This window comes from Salminus brasiliensis, chromosome 7, assembly GCF_030463535.1.
Source record: "Salminus brasiliensis chromosome 7, fSalBra1.hap2, whole genome shotgun sequence".
Lineage (NCBI taxonomy): Eukaryota > Metazoa > Chordata > Actinopteri > Characiformes > Bryconidae > Salminus > Salminus brasiliensis.
In genome coordinates, this window is record NC_132884.1 from 1,008,574 (window position 1) to 1,030,816 (window position 22,243).

At 43.0% G+C, this 22,243-nt stretch overlaps 2 protein-coding genes across 3 annotated transcripts; both read left to right on the forward strand.

Annotated features, from left to right (window-relative positions):
* The first annotated feature begins 493 nt into the window (after window positions 1–493).
* znf207b (zinc finger protein 207, b) lies at window positions 494–7,026 on the forward strand. Its single transcript, XM_072683310.1, has 10 exons — window positions 494–649; window positions 1,953–2,079; window positions 3,009–3,147; window positions 3,244–3,420; window positions 3,959–4,034; window positions 4,138–4,208; window positions 4,347–4,489; window positions 4,862–5,077; window positions 5,652–5,787; window positions 6,325–7,026. The coding sequence occupies exons 1-10, from the start codon at window positions 609–611 to the stop codon at window positions 6,462–6,464; spliced, it is 1,266 nt and encodes a 421-aa protein (XP_072539411.1). The 5' UTR covers window positions 494–608; the 3' UTR covers window positions 6,465–7,026.
* A 47-nt stretch (window positions 7,027–7,073) lies between these two features.
* Window positions 7,074–21,961, forward strand: cd7al (cd7 antigen-like). Of its 2 annotated transcripts, XM_072683312.1 has the most exons (5): window positions 7,074–7,091; window positions 11,310–11,449; window positions 13,126–13,473; window positions 18,648–18,754; window positions 19,817–21,961. In XM_072683312.1, the coding sequence occupies exons 2-5, from the start codon at window positions 11,398–11,400 to the stop codon at window positions 20,006–20,008; spliced, it is 699 nt and encodes a 232-aa protein (XP_072539413.1). In that variant the 5' UTR covers window positions 7,074–7,091; window positions 11,310–11,397; the 3' UTR covers window positions 20,009–21,961. The 2 variants fall into 2 exon arrangements, with proteins under 2 accessions (XP_072539413.1, XP_072539412.1); XM_072683311.1 differs by lacking the exon at window positions 7,074–7,091 and having other exon boundaries at window positions 11,200–11,449.
* Window positions 21,962–22,243: the final 282 nt, after the last annotated feature.

Below are 22,243 nucleotides of genomic sequence, written 5' to 3' on the forward strand. Positions count from 1 at the left end.
GAAGCTTACCATAATCTTGGATATGAAATATTTAATTGATCCCAGGAGGGAAAATTCAGTTGTTACAGTTGTTCAAACACAAAACAAAACAAAAAGAAAAAGAATTTTAATATGCATGTTTATAAATCATATGAATATATTAGCAAGTAACATGGTGGTAATAACTGTGATAATAAATATGGAACATACTGAATAAGGAGGTTCGAATTAGCACTTCTAAATGCTAAAAAAGTGGCAAATCTAACAAGAAATTGTTAAAAAGTATTTTTAAATAAGTATAAAAGATTTTTATAAATATATTTATTGTAATATATATGTATATTTATTTTAATATATATATGATAAAAAATATATATTAATTTAAATTTAATTTAATTTAAATTTAAAACTCACTCGATTTCGTGGACTCGACTCCTAGCTAGTCAGTAGGCAGCAAGGGAGCATCGGTTAGTGCTCGGTTTGAGACGCACGCTTCCGCCAGGCCAGGGCTTCGTGAATAAGAGAGGGAGGAAGGCGTCACGCGCCATCTTTTTTTTTTTAAACGGAGTGAAGTGAGTGTTTTTGGAGTGAGTTTGTCCGGGTAGAGTGTTTTTATTAACGCGGATAAAATGGGAAGAAAGAAGAAGAAGCAGATGAAGCCCTGGTGCTGGTATCCTTTATGGGGTTTGTTTGATTTCAACGCTGCTTCGGAACAATTGAGGGAGGCTGTTGTTGGCTTCGTGCTCGAATTTGTCCGTTCCACCTTAAATGCTGCAGCGGTTCCATTCTGGCGCCTGGGGCGCCAGAATGGAACCGCTGCAGCATTTAAGGTGGAACGGACAAATTCGAGCACGAAGCATCGTTAGCCTCGTTGGACGGCTGCTTCTTAACGCGTTATTAACTACATTTATTAAGCTAACCTCAACATCTAGATACCCTAATTCACATAGCAACAACCTAATAATCATATCTAACCTTTTATTTTAATCGCTAAATCGTGTTAAAATCGTAGAAATGTAGATAAAAACCACACTTTTCATCGCGCTAATGCTAACGATGTTAGCCAGCCAGCTAGCTAACGTTACATCACCGGTCACGTTTTGACTCATTTCCCTGTCTCACATATATTAATAAATTTATTTTTTGAGTCTAAAATGCAATTACATTAAAAAAATACAAACTTAGGACGATTTCTATTTTCTCGTAATTACGTTTTTGCTCTTTATTGTTGTTTTATGTTTAATGTAAACAAAGAAAAGCGCTATTATGTTTATATGGAAAGCCACACATGGGACTGTGGAGATCGTTTTATCACATTATTGAATGTTTTAATGCTTAAAATTAATGTTAATATTGTTGTTTATGACTAAATATGTGAATACAAGCGTAATTTTAGGTTTAAGATTGGTTAAATGTATTTTTATGCCTTGTAACTAAATATTTTTGGGAAAAATTAAAGTATAAGTACAATTCTGAGACATGTTTTCGTACTTGATGCTTAATTGTTAGTAAGTTCCACTACTAAGCTTATTATGATGAGAACAATGCCATAAAATATGCACTAATTATGATAAAATGGTCAGATTCTGTGCTTTATGATCATATCTGAGCAAGTCTGGTCAAAATGTGGATTTACTGTAACTTCTAATATAACCTCCGGCCTAATATTGTGCAGGTGTGCCACCGAAACAGCTCTGAGGCATGGACTCCACAAGACCTCTGAAGGTGTCCTGTGGTATCTGGCACCAGCAAGTCCTGTAAGTTGAGGCGAGGCCTCCATGAGCATCGGTGATCCTTGATTGCCCTTTACTTGGAGCACTTTTGGTAGGTACTGACCCCTGCGTACCGGGAACACCTCACAAGCCCCCACCCCACACCACCCAGTCGTCTAGCTGTTGCAGTCTATCTCGTGTCAAGGTCGGCTGCAGATGTTGTTTTTTTACAGTTCTGAGCCTTAATCAGTTGTTCTCAAGGTACTGCAACAGAGACTTCGATGACGAGAAGATTCTGATCCAGCATCAGAAAGCGAAACACTTCAAATGTCACATATGTCACAAGAAACTGTACACAGGACCTGGTTTAGCTATACACTGTATGCAGGTAAGTGATGCTTGTGTTTTTTGACATGTCATTTTATTTATTTACAGAGGTTTAATGTTGATTGCTTCCGAAGACAATGGCATTGGGAGAAGCGCATTCTGTAATGGGATGCACAGTAATATCGGATTCTCTCCAGTGTTGACTGATGACTGCTTTAATGAAATGATTACATTGGCTTGATGATTAAGGGCCATATCTTACACTAAGCGCAAGGCGCGTCGTGATGTTCATTGCTATCTTACCCCCAGCCAACATTCCTTTTTCACGCCTTTCCTCTGCGTCGTTCAAATAGCAATGGTGCTTGCGAATACATTATGCCGATGGGCGCGGTGGTCTCAAAATGAGGTGTGTCCAGGTAAATTGCCGGGTTGCGTTTCCTGGCAACGGAAAACACCGGAGCTCCACTGACTGAAAACAACTTAGGCAGACATCAACAGTCTGATGTTCGTTGTGATCTTGGCAGTGAATTGTCATCACAGGCACGTGCAGCCGACGCCCGTACACCTCTATACACGGCGCGTGCCAGTCAGCAGCTGTGTAAACTTTTACATCCACAATAAACAGAATACAAACTAAAATAACTTGATTCTGGCGAGATGCTCCACCGCTTCAGACCGCACCAGGCTCTTAAAGGGAGTGGCTAGTGACACACTAATTGGTTTATTGCACATTATGGACGAAAGACACCCATGATTAATTAAGAGACTTAGTAGACACTATTTGTGGCTTTAAAAGTATGTTCAAGGTGCACTTTTCCTGTCGTTATTGTAGCAAATACACACTGACTCCCTAAATCTAGCTGTGCAGTTGACCACTCGCTCATATAGGGCCCTAAAAGTGGCCGATATGACCTTATTTATTGAATTCCAAAAGAGCAGAATGTTAAATTGATGCTGGACCACTGCACTAAAACAGAGACTTCCTTCCAGGTGCACAAAGAAACAATAGACGGGGTTCCAAACGCAATACCGGGCAGAACAGACATAGAGCTGGAGATCTACGGCATGGAAGGCATTCCAGAAAAGGATATGCAGGAACGAAGACGAGTACTTGAACAAAAATCTCAAGGTATTAAATTCCCATTTTCCCCTTTTTTACGGTTAATTTGTGCTAATTCTGTAATTTTGAGATGTGTCTTTTTATTTGTCTTATTTGCTTAAACAGAGAGTCAGAAGAAGAAACAGAACCAAGATGATTCGGATGAGGAATCGGAGGAAGATGAAGCCGGGCCTTCACAGTTCCAGCAGACGGCGGCACAGCCGCAGGCAGCCTACATGCCCCAAATGGCTCAGCCTGGTGTGCCCCCCGGAGCGCCCGGCATGCCCCATGCTAACTACTCAGGTGGGACAAAGTTAGGAAGTTATGAAATTCCAGTTTGTTAAAGTCTTTCTCTCACCTTCAACCAGGTCTGGGTGTTAAACCTAAAAGCTGGAGGGGCAAAGTGGGGGGGGGGGGTCCAGTGGGTCCAGCCCTGACTGAACAAAGAGCTTTTTATGATGTGAAATTCAGAGCAGGCTAAGTCTGCAGTACGTTTCCATCTGGGGTTCGATCAGACAAAGCGTGCAGTTAGCTTATTTAGCTTAGCTTCAGTAAGAATTCCTGCTGTGAATAACTCTGCCCAGGGTTTGGTTCTTCAGACAGTTACTGAGCATAGTCCTAAGTCCTTACTGTTGGAGGTGCTGAATATCTGAGCAGTATTACATAATTTCTTTAAATGAATATTTTACCATGGAAAAATGATTCCTTGTTAACCTTCCTTTTGAACACCAGGGGGCGAGCTAACCACTCTGCCTTTGTATAGTAATTGGGCTGCAGTGCACAGCTGTGATTGCTGAATAAAACAGGATTTATTACAACAAATGCATGTTTTTGTGTTCAGGTATGCCCCATATGATGGCAGGTGTGCCACCCATGATGCATGGGATGCCCCCAGTAATGCCAGGCATGCCACCAGGGTAGGATGGTTGTTTTATTACTAGTTGTTTGATGTTTATCTGTTGTATGTTTTGTTTTGGGATCTTGAAATGTCCCCTGATTTCATGTTGTTCCATTTGGCAGAATGATTCCAATGGCAGGAATGATGCCCCCGGGCCCTGGAATGCCCCCAATGATTCCAGGCATGCCTCCAGGTAAAAGCTGCTATATATTACAGTCATTTACTTCTCCTGACTTTAAAAGCTAATCCTGTAGCTGTGATCTTCTGAGCTGAGAGTAAAGAGACACTGTTGCTGTGGTTTTACAGTAAAGCGTGTGGTTATTTACTGCAGGTATGCCCCATCATATACCTCGGCCTGGGATGCCGCCAATGGCTCAGGCGGCCCCCGTTGCAGCTCCAGGAGTGGCAGCAAGACCTGCTGGACCTGTAGCCCAGTCTACTGCCACCAAACCCCTTTTCCCTAGTGCTGTTCAGGTAAAGTAAACTAGTGAACTACTGCAGAGTAGTCTGCCAATCAAAACATCCAGCATGGAAAAGGGGAGAGCCGTTGGTGGAACTACATGGGGAAAATTGAGCCGTGCATATATCTCAAAGTGTATATCCTTAGTTAATTCTCAGCTGTTAGTTGTTTTAAAGTGAAAGTTTAAAACTCTAAAATGCCATATTTGTTTCCTAAATGAGGAGTTAACTTGCTTTCAAAGGTCAAATGACTTGTACTTATTCTGTAAACGCTTAGTTCTCTCCGTATGCCCTGTTTCTGTGTCTGATGCTTTCAGTGTCGTCTTTGTTTGTCCAGATTCTTTTTATTCTAAATGTCGTCTGATCACGATCTCTACTTCCCACCAGGCTCAGCAGGCAGTGTCTGGTCCACCCTCCACAAGCTCTGAGCCCCCCAAACCGACGTTCCCGGCCTACACCCAGCCCTCCACAACCACCTCCCCTGCTGGCCCTGCCGGCGGCACTGTGGCCAAGCCCCCTGCCGCAGTGCCCGCCAAGCCAGCCACGCTGTCCACCGGCAGTGCTACCAGTAAGTTGATGCACCCTGATGAGGATATCTCGCTGGTAAGTGCTCGAGTGGCTTTTGTGATTATCCTCTTTTTTGACAGTAAGTAATAAGTCGTGTTTTGGTGGTCCACTAAAAATTTAAGAACAGGTTTTATATCTAAGGGGAAAAATTAGTTTCTCAGATATTTGCCTATGTAGTGAAGATAAAGGCAGAAATAAATAAATTTGGACATTCTCTGGTATGTGTTCAAAAAAGATTCAATGCATCATGAAATTTGACATTTCACCTAAATTCACTTAAATTTATTACTATTATTAGGAATTATTTTAATTAAGTTTATTTGCTTCTATACACAAACTTCAGATGAGACTAAAGGGACTATTTATACAGTACTTTAACTTGAAACTGGAGCTTTTTAATAAATGAAATTATATAGGTACTGTAATAATTGATTTGGACAGCATGTTTTAAGAATGTAAGGTTTATATTTTAGTCAAAATAGGCGCAGCTACATAAAACAAAAATGGATGCATTTGAATCCGTGCCTGTTTTTGCACCCCTGTTTGAAGTAGACAGACGTACTCCTGTCTGCAGCTGCCTGATTGTGGTGTGTGTTGTGTTTTTCTGTAGGAAGAAAGACGAGCTCAGCTGCCTAGGTATCAGAGATTAATCCCTAGGCCTGGGCAGGCTGCTGCAGCAGGCAACTCTAACGCGACGGGAGGGCCAATGCCTCCCCAGCAGCCACCTGTTAGGCACCCCATGCACGGTGAGTTAAGGTTGCACTGAGACCCCCACCCCCCCTTCCCTTTACCCAAAGTGTAGTTGATCAACAAATGCATGTTTGTCTGTGGTTGCCCTGCAAATACGAGGCTAATAGATCTAGTTCTAGACTAGATAATCTTTTACAGACTGCATAGGTCACAATGATTCATAGTGTTAGAAACCATATAATCCTGTAAGAGATTAGATTATGCTGCCACACAGCTTGTGTGAGAGAATTTATGCCTTTAGTTAGCACCCCCCCACACACACACACATTGAGCTGTGGAGCAGTGAAAGTACTGTGCTCACTGGACTAATACCCTTTACACTGGACTAATACCCTTTATTTCTGAAGAAACAATGAATAAGCAGGTGTCCCAATACTTTTGTCATTCAACGTTACAAATTTTATGCAGTATAAAGAACTGACAGATTTACAGTGTGCCAAAATGGAGATACATGGCTTTTGCATGACAGCAACTAAACTGAATGTGTGATCTACAACTGTTTGGTCCTAAGGTGTATTGTTCTTGTTCTCCAGGTCAGTATGGGACGCCTCCTCAGGGTATGCCAGGTTATATGGCAGGTGGGATGCCTGGGTATGGCCAGGTGCCTCCGTACCAGGGTGGTCCGCCCATGGGCATGAGGCCGCCAGTCATGTCTCCGGGCGGCAGATACTGACGCAGCACTGCAGCCGGATAGGTTTGGAGGTGACCTGCCATTTTCTAATGTAGTGTGCTGTTTATTTAGCCAAAAACAAAACAAACAAACAAGCTGTACGTCCATCCACAGACAGAGACGACACCACACCGGACATTTTGACACTTTAAGAACGATGAAGAGTAGAATGGTATCGAGGCTGCTGTTGATACACGTGGCTCTTTTTCCCTCTTATTGTGTTTTTATTCAGGTTGTAAAAGTACAGTGTTTTAAACAGTGGTTCATAAAGTTTTGAAGCTGCTGACAATTAACAATTTCCATATTTCTTCAAGGCAAGTTCCCAGTAGTAGTAATAAAATACTTTGTTTTTTGGTTCTTATTGATCTGTCAAGCCCTCGCAGCATGTCAGCGTGCTGTTGGACTTAACGTCCCCATCGTTTGATCGGTGAGGGCTTCAGATTGTCCTGTATTTGTGCATCATTCCTTAATTCAGGGTTTAAATTCCAGCAAACAAAATGGGTGTATGTTTGAACAGTCTTTCTTTTTTGGAATACGAACTGTAATAAAACGACTTTAATTTCAATTCTCTTCTTGTTTTTGTGTGTGTGTTGGGTCTCTGTGTCCCTGAGCAGTGGATTCATCATGCAGGTTGGTCCATAGACTACACTGTATGGCCAAAGTAATGGGATTCACCTTTTTTAATGACTGATCCAGCCTCTAGTCCTGCAGTCTGCCTTTCTTACCCACATCAGTGAAAGAATGGGAGGTTCTAAAGAGCTCACTGAACTCCAGCGTGGTTCTGTATGTAATAAGAGTCAGCTGGTAAAATCTCCTCCCCCCTAGATCTTCCTCCATCAGCTGTGAGTGGTGTTATTATTGAACAGTGGAAGAGTTTAGGAGGAACAGCTCACAGAGAGCAGCTCAGCCACCGAGTGTCTGTCAGACCACGTAAAGTTACAGAGCGGGGTCAGGGCCGAGTGCTGAGCTCAGAGCAGAGTGCAGAAAAGCCTCCAACTGACTCAGTAACTGCAGCAGAGCTCCAGACCTGCTGCTGCTGCTGGTGTTGCTGTTAAAGGGGGACCGGCTCCATATTAATAATGCCTATGGGGTTAGACTGGGACGTCATAAAAACTCCTGTAGGTGGACTGTGTAGGTGTCCCAATACATGCATAATTATATTTATTTATGTGTGTGTATGTATGTATGTATATGTGTATATATATGTGTGTGTGTATATATATATATATGAGAAAGAGAATTTGCTGTAGAATATATATTGCTGTAGCAAATTCTATATATAGAATTTGCTGTAGTCTAATCTGGGCCACATGAGGGAAAACACTTCTAGTACTGTCATGCGGAAACTGGCAGCTTTGCTGAGGAGTAGCACGCACACCTAGCCACATCTTTCAACCACTCTTTCAAGGTTAAATGAGATCAGAACTGTTAACATACTGCTTTAGATCCAGCAGTAATTGCTGGATTAATGATGGAGCAATGGTTCAGTCAGATGTCTCCCTTATTCAATTTTCCCCGGTCACTGTTCAATCTGTCAGTCAGCCCAGATGTGTTCACTATGAGGCTCTTGTAGTGATCGAAGATAACGTTAATCAAATAGCATGTCCTCAAACCATGTGGAAGTGTTCAGTAATCTGGAACAGGCTTGCTGATGTGGTCACTGACAATACTTTTGGGATGAGGTGGGGTGGTGATTATCCAAAGTCCTGACCTCACTAATGCTCTTGTCAGTAAGATCAGTCAGCTCCTCACAGCAATGCTCCTTCTCCAAAATCTAGTATTAAGTTTTCTTTGGACAGTAGAGACAGTTACTCCAACAAAAGCAGGACCAGCTCTTTATTTTAATTCCCTTGATTTCAGAAGAAACTGAATGGGCAGATGTCCCAATACTTTTGTCCAGATATACAGTGTGAGAAGTTTCATTATAACCGTTACGACTGTTGTCAGTTTCAGTAGTTGTGCAGTAGTAGCTGTAATTTAGGCCGGGTGTTAAACCCAGGCTGGAGCTGCAGGGCCTTTAGTCCCTCTCCAGGCTGTTTATTTCAGGGTTTGAGGTTGAAAGCTCAAAGCCATTCTCAGTCTGACTGCACAGACTGACCTGAAACCGCTACCGTTCTCCAGATCACTCATCTCGAACCCTGTTCATGAACCATACTGAATAACGGTTGTCAAGTAAAAAAATTGTTTTGTTTTAGTGTTCTATGGATCCCCATTTCTCGTAGGGTCCGACAAACATACACATAATTAACAATCAAAAAGCTAAGCAAAACACACACACACACCTACATACACACGAGAATATAGATATGTAGCATAAAGAAAATACAAATAGTAATAAAGTTTAATAGTCTTTCATTATACCCTCCATACTGCAGGTACACAGCAGCTAAGGATTCATCAGCTCTCCATATCTGTGAGGTTTTATTAAAATGTAAAACCCGATTAAACTCTCAGTTTTGAGCAGTGTAACAGCCAATGACTCCCATTCTTTAATGGCTCTGTAAATATCTAGACTAATTCAGATCCTCTACTCTTAGACTCTACTAAACACAAGTCAATAAGGAGACCATAATACTCTACTCTTCACCCAAGTCCTCTCAGAAGAGGAGGGTCTTCAGTCTGGGTTTGAGGACAGTGAGTGTTGGACTCTGCTGTTCGGACACCCAGGGGAAGTTCGTTCCACCACTTCGGTGCAGGACAGTAAAAAGTCTGGACGCTCATCTTCCGTGGATCTTAAAGGATGGCGGGTCGAGCCGAGCCGTACTTGAAGCTGGAAGGGCTCTCGGTGCAGATCGGTTTTTGACCATCGCCATCAAGTACGGAGGGGCCGGCTGGTCCAGTCTTGGGGTCTAAATTTGATGAGGGCAGCAGCTACAGGAAGCCGGTGAAGAGAGAAAGCAGGAGGAGGAGGAGTGACAATAAGCCTTTTGTTTTTGTTACAGTGCTCTCAACATGATACTCTGTGATTTACTGTAACGCCCAATAATCTTACATCTTTAACTTGTTTAACTGTCTCCTCTTCTGTCTTTAAAGTGAACTCTGGTGAACTCCCCGAAGGATTTGGACCCAATGTTGATGTTTTTGACTTTCCTTCTTCTTCAGGTTATCAGAGAGATCATTTACTGTTAGTCTTTATGCAGCAGATGCATTATGAGTGGTATCATCTGCATACATCTGCAGCCTGGCTTTATTGAGCTCTACCGACAGGTTGTTTATGTGTAGTGAGAGTAATAACGGCCCAAGATGGCTTCCTTTCGGGACTCCCAGTTTGACCTTCTTACTCTCTGACTTCCACCTGAGGGAAACCGTGCTATTACATGCTATATAGGGGGCAGTGGTGGGAGCTCCGGGCTGTTAACGACAGGGTTGTGGGTTCGATACCCAGGCTAGGCAAGCTGCCACTGTTAGGGCCTTGAGCAAGGCCCTGCACCCTCTCTGCTCCCCGGGCATTGGAGTTGGCTGCCCACCGCTTTGGGTGTGTGTGTACTCACACTTCCTACCCATTGACCCGAACCACTGGACCCAGATCAACGTTATTCCCTTCAGCTGGGAGTGGTTTTAATGTTGTGGCTGATTGGTGTATGATTTCTCAGACAGTGGATAAAGGAATGAATCAGAAGAACTGAATGTTGACCTGAGAGCCTCATTCCTCAGCTTGGCTGCAGGGCCTGTAGCTGAAAAAGAAAAGGGGCTTTGTTGGGTTGTTTATTGAGCTTGAACCCACAGGAGATAAGCAACAGCACATCTGCCACCAGCTGAACTCACATGTTTCTGCTGATTTAAGGGCAGATATTTTTAAGCCCAGCTTTATATGCATCAAACTTTTTAGACCACCAAACTGATCTCAGATACGTGTGAAACTCTTCCTCTGAATCTGGTAGAGAACACTGTGGGGGACATGGCCATCGCGGATGTTGGATTTCGTAATTGGGAAATGGGATTTCATGTTTGCGCTTGTAGTAATCATGATGCCAGTGATGCAAGTCATTCTGTCTGAACTACAAAACTGCATCAAACGTGCTTTACAGACGTAGGATTTTGCTGTAGCTAATGTTGACAAAAGTATTGAGAGAGTACAAGAGAGTGTGTGAGGCCACCTCACCTCATTCCCAACTCATTCCAAAAGTACTGGATGGAGCTCCTCTACCATCATACCAGAGAACACAGCTCCTCCACTGCTCCACAGCTCCTCAATGCTGGGGGCTTTATACCCCTCTAGCCCACGCCTGGCATTTTTAGGCAGCATGGAGCCAATAGGGTTGATCTGCTGCAGAGAGTCCTATTAGCTGCAGTTTATAATAGCTGAATGCATTTGTTAGAAGGGGTGTCCACAAACATTTTGACATATGATATACAGTATGTCACATGGCTAAACCTAGTATCAACCAGTCTGTATTTTAGTCCATGTTTCTAGAAAACAGTGAGTCAGAAACCACATAAACAAGTCTTGTGTGTTCGAGATTACTGAACCCCACCGCGTGGTTTGAGGCCAGGCTAGTTGGGTTAAACAACCTTCTCCATCATTTGGTAGATGCAGGTAATTCTGTCTAAACATAATAATAATAATAATAATAATAATAATGGGAGAATTTTAATATCCTGGTATCTTTTAGTTCTAGTTGAGTTCTGCTATTTGCCGCTCAGACTCTGCTTGATCACGCTAAGCTTGCTCTGTTCTGAAATATTGTGGAAAACAGAGCAGTTTTTCATAATGCTTTGCATGACCTGGTGACAGAAACCCACTAGGATTTCCTGTTTCTGTTGGTTGGTGTTGGGCCCCACCTCACACACACCCCAAAAGCAGGAGTCACTCTTCATATCCTCTTTTCTCTCTCTTACCACATCCAGGGGCCTCACTTCGCACCATCCTTCTGAGCTTTACGCCACTCGCACAGACTCCAGCTGCATCTGAGAAGCTGTAGAGGATAACGCAGCCATGAGGAGCCCTCTAATCACTGTCTGGCTGGTCGTCAGCCTTTCTGCTACTGGTGAGTTCGTTCTGGCTCATTATGGTTGGATGGTGTTGGTCTGGTGGGTCCGCAGATCAATCAGGTGTTGACAGGGGTCGTCACACAGAATAGTGTGTGAGGAACCTTTTAAAGGACCCCTTCATATACAGGTTCTTTACCAAGATCTTCTTTCTTTAGCACAAACGATTCAGTTATTCTGAGCCTTTGCAGAGTTTTTATACGACTCATAATTGGCATAATTAGAGAAAGCACTTTTTTGGTCACATTATTGAGGCAGTCATTAAAGCACATTAACACATAAACACTGTATAAAGACTATGACCAGCAGGACTGGGTCATATGATGATATTTGTCATTATCAGGATGAATAATGAATGATATGACAACAGGCTTCTCGTAGTAAGGTGTGGATATTGGCAGCTCTTCTAGAACCCTGAACAGCTGCAGACAGAGCAGCAGTGGTGCTGCTTACCCCGAGTTCCTGCAGTGCGGCGTGTGAAACAGTGCGTTTATATCATTCACACATTTTTATTGATGTATTTTTATTTATTATAATTTTTTTAATAAATACAATTGTACTGGTTTTGTTCTGTGATATTACAGTTACGCCACATTGTGCAGTCCTACTTACCAATAATGCATTTTGCAAAAAAATAAATAAAACCCTTGTATGTTACTATTTGCCATAAAGTGAATCTGACAGTTATTCTTTACATTTAGTCAGAATTAAAATTTAAATATTTTTATTTAATTTCAATTAATAAATCAGAATATTTTTTCCTTCTTTTGTAAAGCTGCTGTTCTGTAGAAATAAGGGTTTTGTGTGAGTGACAGTGTGTGTGTGTACCAAAATGGGTCTATAGTCTTTATGTAGTGTTTATGTGTTTATGTGCTTTAATGACTGCCTCAATAACATGACCAAAAAAAGAGCTTTCTTTCTATATATATATATATATATCTCCCCATCAGCCTGATCTGATACTCAGCTTGAAGAGAATCAGATCGGATCGGTATGATCAGTATGATTTGAGTCTTTTCACGCTGAGTTTGATTTGATCTGATCTCTGTGTCTATATCTGATAATTCAGTATGACCAATCAGCTCCCAGCTCCTTTACAACACTGCAGTCAAAACAAAGTTAAAACAAAAACTCAACACTGGATTAGGATTAAAATATGCCTGGATTGGCCCTGATCCAGATCCCATTACATCCATTATTGAAATTAAAATTCTGAAATTCTGTACAGCGAACCAGAATAACTATATCTGATGAAATTTGAAATAATTAGAAACTTAAGCTAGGTGATCTTTTAGAAAGTGAATTTCACCATGACTTGATTCAGATTGATAATTCTGGCAATGTTATGTTTATTTTAGTCAGAAAATGAACACATAATTATTATTAGAATCATCAGATGTAGTTGATGTAGATGTAGAGATGGCACAATACCGACACTGTACTCCTGAGTCTAATCTACAGTCTAATCTACTGAACTCTAAAATGGTCTGGTTTTATCTGACCTATCTAACCAGGTCTAACAGTCTTCCAGGCTCAGTGCAGCTGAATCCGCCCCTTCAGATGGGTGCAGCTCTACGTTACTGACTGTGTTCTGTTTAATATCCAATCACTTTTCTGACAGTAATCAATCAGAGAGCTGCATGTCAAGACACTGACTCTGGCCTTTCCTCTCCAGGGTTCGGGGACATTGTGTATTTCCGCCGGCAATGGAACACCTCTGTGGAGTTTTCCTGCGGGTCCACGATTGAGAAGGAAACTCCCTTTGCCTTCTCCCTGGAACGCAATTGGCAGAAACAAACAGTGCTGTACCTCAACTTTAGAAACAGCGCTTTCATTTCCAACCCAGCGGACAAACATCGGATCTTTGTGCAGAGTGACCCGGGGCACCAAATAGTCAACGTGAGCATCAATCACCTGCTGGGGCGCCACACTGACCTGTACCATTGCGTGTTCTACTACAACAACGGAGGCTTTAAAAACCAGAATGGGAGTACTGTGTTTTTCCTCCATGTTAACGACTGCAGTAAGTAGATCTGACCGGTGTTTGTTAGTGGAAGCAGGTTCTCATCATTTCAGGAAGGGGGTGGACAGTATGGACAGGCTGAGATGAAGTGTTGGTTTAGGCCTTACTGAGACGTCTACCAGGAATCAGAAACCAGTGGGATATTTTAACCTAGTGGCTTCAACAGCCAGAATCCCAGAATCCCAGAATCCCTCACTACGCACTACGTCTTATTTCTAATGTTTTACCAAATAAACAGAATAGTCTCAGCTTCTCAGCTAACCCCAAGCCAACAACTGGGAACCAAACATATGGATGCCCACCAGAGTCATTAATGGGTCCAGGAGATGGGCCTCCTCTAGGCTGTACACTGTGCATGGGGCCTAGAGGGGACCAGTGTGAGATTAGAGTGGGCTGTAACAATGGGAGCCACCTAGTCCAGGTTCCACCCATGTGGCTGGGTTGTGAATTTGGACTCTTTTGTTCATAAAAGATGAATCCAGAACTGAAACTGTGAATATGGTTCTCCAAAAGCTAGTTCTAAAAATTCTCAATGTTGGTTCTAGGTTGGTCTGAAGGTTGCAGCAGTTTCGCAGTGATGGGGAAATCCTCCATTTCTTACTCAATCCTCCTCACTGTCGGAAAACCGTGTTTAACAGAAGTAGCTTTCTGCAGTCAGCAGCTGTTCCACTGACTTCCTTGAGTGTAACTACAGTATTAATACCAGCAGTCTCACACTGCACAGTTTCCATACAGTTAAGTGGCGCACACACACTAACACTAACACACACTAACACTAACACACACACACTGAAAATCATGCTGCATTTAATTTACCTGATTCAGTTCAATATAATTTACAGAACTGTGCAAAGGTTTTAGCCCCCTGTGAGAATTAGAGTGGAAAGCTGCTGATCTGCTCTGATATCAGAATAAACACTAAGAATAATAACACTCCTACAGAAAGTGGTGGAGGTTCTCCATCACTGTGTTCATCATTAGAACATCTCCTCAGTTCTCCTCATGGAGTCTAGTGTTATTTAGAGTTCTTATTTATATGATTGATCTGGAGCTTCTTCAGTAAAACTCTCTCACTGCTGAGATGATGCTAATACATATTGTGTGGTTAAGCCTCTTTATGGTCTGTCCTCACTGTGCCTCCTTCCTCTTTCTGCAGTGTAGTGAGAGACACACCAACTTTCAATATTATTACAGACACAGGCATGGTGTCACTTCCTCCCACACAGACAGATTTTCTGGTAGTGGACACTGTTGTAGGCTACAGGTTGATGTTCGGGTTCTGAACTATATTTTTGCAGCACACTTTGGACCTCCCGAAATATAAAAACCAGCATAAAATAAACAAATACATAAATATAAATATGCATTTAAGTATTAATTATTTATCTACTTTGCATAGTCATAGAAACAGGTGTTGTGTAACAAATAGAAATAGGTGTAGGGTAACCACAGAAGTGGCTGTAGCCTAGTCTTAGAAACGGGTGTTGTGCAACCATAGAAATTGCTGTCATGTAGTCATAGAAAAAGATGTAGTGTAACCATAGAAATGGCTGTAGCGAAGTCCTAGAAACGGGTGTAGTGTAACCATAGAAATGGCTGTATTGTAGCGTACCCATAAAAATGGCTGAATTGTAGTCATAGAAACGGGTGTACCACAAAAATGGATGTAGAGTAGTCATGGAAACATATTAAAATAAATGTTTGTAGGGTTCTAGATAAAAACAAATCTAAACAGAACCTGCTATGAAATTAGCCTGAATTCAGCCCAGAGCTGCTGTGTGTGTGTGTGTGTGTGTACTTTGGGCTGGGGTCGGGTCGCAGACCTCTAGTGTAAGATGATGACTGGCAGGGCGGCACAGTGAGCACACGTGTAGAGAAGCGGGTAGTAGCTGCTTCCACTGGTGTAAAATGATGAACTCCTGAGGGCTTTTTTCCAGTATGGGTTTACCCTCTTCTGCCTCCTCACACTCTCACACTCTCACACTCTCACACTCTCTCACTCTCTCACTCTCACACTCTCTCACTCTCACACTCGTACTCTCACACTGTCACTCTCACACTCTCACACTCTCTCACTCTCACACTCTCACACTCTTACTCTCACACTGTCACTCTCACACTGTCACTCTCACACTCTCTCACTCTCACACACTCTCTCTCTCACACTCTTACACTCTCTCACTCTCACACTCTCTCTCTCACACTTACACTCTCTCACTCTCACTCTCTCACTCTTACACTCTCACTCTCTCACTCTCACACTCTCACGCTCTCACACTCTCACTCTCACACTCTCACACTCACTCTCTCACACTCTCACACTCTCACTCTCTCTCACTCTCACTCTCTCACACTCTCACACTCTCACTCTCACACTCTCACACTCACTCTCTCACACTCTCACATTCTCACACTCTCACTCTCACACTCTCACTCTCTCACTCTCTCACGATCAGTTCCCTCTTAACTCCTTATTGCTTTGAACAAACGAAAACCCCAGATATCACTCCGTCCCAACATGCAGGATGCACCAATAACCTTGGGTAAGAGTCCTCCTAACCCGACATGGTATCCATTACTGAAGTAGATTCCATTGTAAAGAACAAGCAATATTGGCCTGGAGCAGATAAACATCATGAGCTTTTCGACACCATGCTGCCTAATGCCAGGCGTGGGCTAGAGGGGTATAAAGCCCCCCCAGCATTGAGGAGCTGTGGAGTAGTTTTTGAAGGTCACCCTGAATCTCTCCACGTTCTTTCTTCCTTTTTAATCTGTAGTGCTTTCCCTCTCTCTCTCTGCCCTCTTCTCTTTATCTCTCTCTCTCTCAGTTTGTCTACACAGCTGCATCAACACATATGCCATCCTGGGACCCCGACCTCCTACATGTCATAGGGGTGTTTTTTTTGGGTTGCTTCTCCAATTGCTGTATCTCCAAATTTGTAACCTTATAGTAGAAGTAAGACGTACAGTCTTGTGGGAGTCAGATCACCTCTTATGCAGAGGTGGCAAATCCAGGTCCAGGAAGTAAAAATCCAACTGCCTGGGTGGCTCTGCTGCAGCACCCCTGACACCCCTGCTGCGAGGCCTGAGCTCCAAGAAATGAGCCACTTTCCATGTTTAAGGTGGTGATAACGTCAGGCTCCTGCAGACGGCCCTGCATTCAAGTCCTCCCCAACACATTCAGAGATGTCGAGGTCTGCACTCTGGGCTGGCCGTCTGTTGTCTGTTGTGAAAGGATCCATCCAGATTAGAGCTGGATTTCCCCCTTTCGCTACAAGTTATCTGTCTTGCAGGGTTTTTTTTCTTGTTTATTGACTTTCTCCTTCTGTACGAGTGGGTTACCTTCTATCAGATCTTATGTGGTTGGGACTTCTGACGTGGAGAAGTTGTGTAATAGAAGGGACAGATGGCATCTATAGTCACTGAGTTATCAGGTGGTGGCTCCTTCACCACCTCAGAATGGTGAGCACTTCATCAAACTGTTGCACACATTGTGGTTATTTCTGCTGAAAACACCTACGAGCTCCATATCTCCACAGGTTAGCATGACTGATTAGCATGCAGCCTGCCTACATGGTGCTGGAGCGCTCAGGGCGGATTTCTGTGAAATATGCAAATAATTTTACCTAATGTTTGATAGGTACGTCAGTGTGGCAAAAGCTCTCATTATATAAATGGAAAATGACGCAAGCAGACTTTTGGAGAGGTACACGAGTCATCCAGTCGGCCATAACACTAACGTGAACACAGCAAGGGAACAGTCAGTTCTTGAAGGTGATGTTCTAGACGACTGGGTCAGAACATCTCCAAAACATGGGGCAGGCAGGTCTTCTGGGGTGTTCCTGGTACCTACCAAAAGTGCTGAGAGGGAGGAAGGACAACCGAAGATCATAGGTGCCCCGGGCTCATTAATGCTCATGGGGGTCCCACCTCACAACTTACAGGATATGCTGCTAACGCTCTGCAGCCAACGTCCTGGAGCCAGATACCACAAGACACCTTCCGAGGTCTTGTGGTGTTCATGCCTCAGTGTGTCAGAGCTGTTTTGGTGGCACGAGAGGGATCTACACAATCGTACACGTTCGTGGTTTTAATGTTATGGCGGATCGCTGTAGGAGGAATATCAGTATGTGTCATTTCAACATTGCTGACACATGATGTCTTGGTATCAGCGCAAATGATGGGGTTGAGATATAAAAAATGATGGGGTTGTTATTAAAACATTACAATACACGAAGTGGACAAAAGTATTGGGACACTTGATGTTGTTGGAGGAACTGTCTCTGCTGTCCAGGGAAGGCTTTCTCTGGAGGAGCATTGCTGTGAGGATTTCACATCTGTGTCAGCAATGGATGCAACTTCGAGTAGCTGCATGCATTCATTACAAGGGGTGTCCACAAACATTTGGACATATTCACAGTGCAGCTTGCAAGCTTATCCTGCATCAGTTCACATGGTACGAAGTGCCTCAAAGCACGTGGGCCTGTTTCGTTATGTCTCATAGAGTTGATTCTGTGGTTTCTGACCCTGCATGACAGTGATGCTCATTCTGAGTCATTTAAAATGTTCAAATCAAATGAATCGATTTCTCAGATCTGATTCATAGTTTTGAAAGCTGGGTTTTACGCGTGTCCTGATGGCATCAAGGGAACGTTCATTCGTCTGACAGTCAAGTAAAGTCTGTTTCTAATGTATGTTTATAGAAGAGAAGCTTGCGTAAGGATTTCTGGAGGACATTCCATTAATCCTCTAAGTTACAATCAGGCTTTTTATTCGTCTGATTTTTGAACACTGCTGAGAATTTCATCCAAGACAGTAAAACCTCAGGAGGACAATCTATCAAACAGGTCCAGCACAGCTTCGCAACACTGGTGAAGGACAACAGGAATATCTGAGACTCTAATTTTGACTTGAGAGTGTAGTTTTAAGTATTTGGACGCCTATACTCCGGTGCTTTTATATTCTATTATACTCTGATATGGTCTGATATAGTGAGTTACAGCACTGTGGAATTCTCATCATCAGGTCATCATACCAGCTGTAGTATTCCGCCTCCATGACCAATAATAACAACTAACGATCCCATGATGACAGTGTATGGAAATATTAAAATATGGAGTATTTTAATAAAATAATGCCGTTGTTTTTGATCACGTTTCTCATCTGTGTTGCAGCTCCAGAGGAGTGCAGATGCAACAGTTACGAGCCGCTGCTGTACTCTCTCTCAGCAGCAGCAGTGCTGCTATTCCTGTGTGTGCTGGTGCTGGCTGGAGCCTACTGTGTAAGTATCACTGCTTACTATTAATAAACAAACAAATAAATAAATAATTTACAATTTTGTAATCATCTACTACACAGTCATATCAGAATATAATGACCACCCCTGGTTCAGACTGAACACGGCCCACCGGTCAGTTGTAGCAGAGTGCAGAACCATCGTCATGGGCAAAGAACACGATCTGGGCCTGATAACAGGGTACCCTGCGAAGGGTGGTGGCATCTCGCTGACTTTGTGGGCTGTTCTAGAGCCGCTGTTGTGAAGCTGTACAGAGAATGGACCTCTCACATTGATGCCAGAGGGGAACCACGACTCCGGCAAGTGGTCCAGAGCCGTTGGCGTGCCACCGTGGAGCAGCTAACCTCTATAATACGACACCTCGCCATTGGTGTCATCCAAGCCAAGGGAGGTCATAATGTTCTGATATGATTGTGTGTGTATATATGCACTTGTATGACTGTACTAGTTTGGTCACAATGCAGTGCATGTTCAGCCATAACATTAAAACCACTGATGGCTCCTGTCCAGGGGTGGATCTACATATTAGGCAGTGAGTGAACGGTCAGTTCCTGAAGGTGATGAAGCAGGAAAAATGGACAAGCGTAAAAAAAACGGTGACGTTCTAGATGACTGGGTCAGAACATCTCCAGAACATCAGGCAGGTCATGTGGACTGACGTTAGCCTTGTTACCACAGGACCTACACAATGTTAGGCAGGTGGTTTTAATGTAATGGCTGACCAAAGCAGTGTGTAAAGCTCAACGCTCTCAGATGTTCTTTTGAGCTTTGAGTCATTTAGTATGTTAGACTTTTAGATCAGCATCACTCTCAGCTGTGTGTTCAGAGAAGAGGCTGAGACAGCAGTGTGTGGCAGGGCAGACTGAATGAGTGTGAAACCTCACAGGAAACAGTCAGTTGTGTTTGTGTGATTTTGCCACGAGCAGGGCGTGTGGATGTGTGTGTACGCACCTGCTGAGGTCTTAAGAGGCCGTTGGTTTATTTACTCCTGCTGAGCGAGGGTGCGAACTCCACCCTAACACTGTCTGTTTTCTCTCTCGCTTTCAGAAGAGGCCAGCCAGCCAGCCCCAACCACTGGCGGTTCCCATCTACGAGGAGATGAACGGGGTGAGAACAGCCAATGGAAAGACGGGCACCCATCACCAGGGCCTGTATTCAAACACGCAGGAGGGTGTGATGAAAACCCGCAATGAAAACCCCTACAACCCCTTACCTGGGGCTGACCCCTACAGCTTATAAGACACAGGACAGTTACAGTGCTTTAATGGGAGGAAGAGGAAAACATGGTGTCACTCAGGTCAGGTCCTGTTGCATTTGGACTGGTCTTTAAGATAAGATACGATCTTTACTCCAGTATGAATCTGTAGAATTTACAGTCTCAGTAATTATGATGGGGAGATTCTATCCAGTATGACTCGGTAGTCTGAATTCTGTAGTCTCACAGTCTTTGTGGTGAAGAGAATTTAATCCAGTATGAATCTGTGGAATTGTATTGAATTATTTTTGCGGTCTAAGTAATTATGATGGACAGATTTTATTACAGTATGAATCTGTAGTCCTTACAGCCTCACAGAAGTGATGGTGTAGAGAGGTTATTCCAGTATGAATCTTTTCCAATCTGTGTTTTTTTTACAGTCTGACAGTAATAACAGTATACAGGTTGCATTCCGGTATGAATTAATTGTACAGTCTCACAGTATTTTTATGGTGAAGCGTTTTTGTTCCAGTATGAATCTGTAGAAGATGTGGTTTCTACAGCATCACATGGCGTAGTTATGGTGGAGAGCTTATATTCCGGTATGAATCTGTATTCTTACGGCCTCACAGAAGTGATGGTGTAGAGAGGTTATTCCAGTATGAATCTTTTCCAATCTGTGTTTTTTTTACAGTCTGACAGTAATAACAGTATACAGGTTGTATTCCGGTATGAATTAATTGTACAGTCTCACAGTATTTTTATGGTGAAGCGTTTTTGTTCCAGTATGAATCTGTAGATGTGGTTTCTACAGCATCACATGGCGTAGTTATGGTGGAGAGCTTATATTCCGGTATGAATCTGTATTCTTACAGCCTCACAGAAGTGATGGTGTAGAGAGGTTATTCCAGTATGAATCTTTTCCAATCTGTGGTTTTTACAGTCTGACAGTAATAGCAGTATACAGGTTGTATTCCGGTATGAATTAATTGTACAGTCTCACAGTATTTTTATGGTGAAGCATTTTTGTTCCAGTATGAATCTGTAGAAGATGTGGTTTCTACAGCATCACATGGTGTAGTTATGGCAGAGAGCTTATATTCCGGTATGAATCTGTATTCTTACGGCTTGATAATGACGACACGCAGTTTTAATTCCAGTATGAATCTGTAGAATCTGGTTTTATAGTCTCACAGTACTTCTGGTGTACAGTTTTCATCCCAGTAAGAATACACAAATACCTCATATCCCAACCAGCTGGACAGTTGCACTGCATCCCACAGCCTGTGAGAACTAGTCCAGCTCGATGGGGCTTTCAGCTGTGTCCATGTTACTGGGGTTAAAATCCAAGAAACATTCATCTCAGGCTTTTCAAATCAGACTGGGACAACTTCCAGATGTGCTCCAAATCAGAAGTGGGTCCCTTCTGTGACCACAGCAACCATAATAACCATAATGAGAACGGTCAGATCACGTCACTGTGGCCATTCTCCAGCGCGGGCAGTGGTTTCAGCCGTGGCTTTAACTAAATATGATGTCGGCTGTGGGGACGGATACGGGTCACTTGCAGCATTTTCACACTTGGACAATGGAATGATGATAAGTGGTCTCAGACCGCCTGCTCATGCTCATGATCGCGAAAAGAACTCTGACTCGGATCTCAGCCAAGGAAATTCAGTGTTACCCAGCTGGGGTCTGAGTTCTAAAGGAGAGAGATCTCAAATGTACTGAAGAAGATACAGCTTCACCCGCATGAATTATACTCAGGCGTTGTTGCAATAATGCTGTATAAGCAAAGCAAAGGTGCGAAGGTGCTCATGAAGTCAGTCTGCTGTAGTCTTCAGCCAAACACCCTTTTTTCCCTCTGATTTTTGTAATTAGTAATCTTTAATTACTGCATTTGTTCCTTTATCTGCAGCACATTTCAGTTTTTATTTTTATTTTAGAATGGCATTAATTGTGTTTCTGTAGCAGCTGCATTCTGATTTTTTTTTTAAATGTGGCCTAAATAAAATAAAATAAAATTAAATTAAATGTGAAGTGTGTTTAATTCCAATTATGAATACACACCCTCAACAGGGCACAATACACTCACAGACGCTTGAATTCAACACAGCAAGCCAGTGCTTTCCGCTTGTAGAGGCTGTTTAATGAAAACATTGGAAAAGAAAGATGGAAGAAACCAGCTCGGTGGTCTCTGTGCAGTAGAGCCACACACAGGAAACCATCCCCCCCCCAATCCTCTGCTGGGTTCTGCTAACAGCTCTTTCACTATTAGG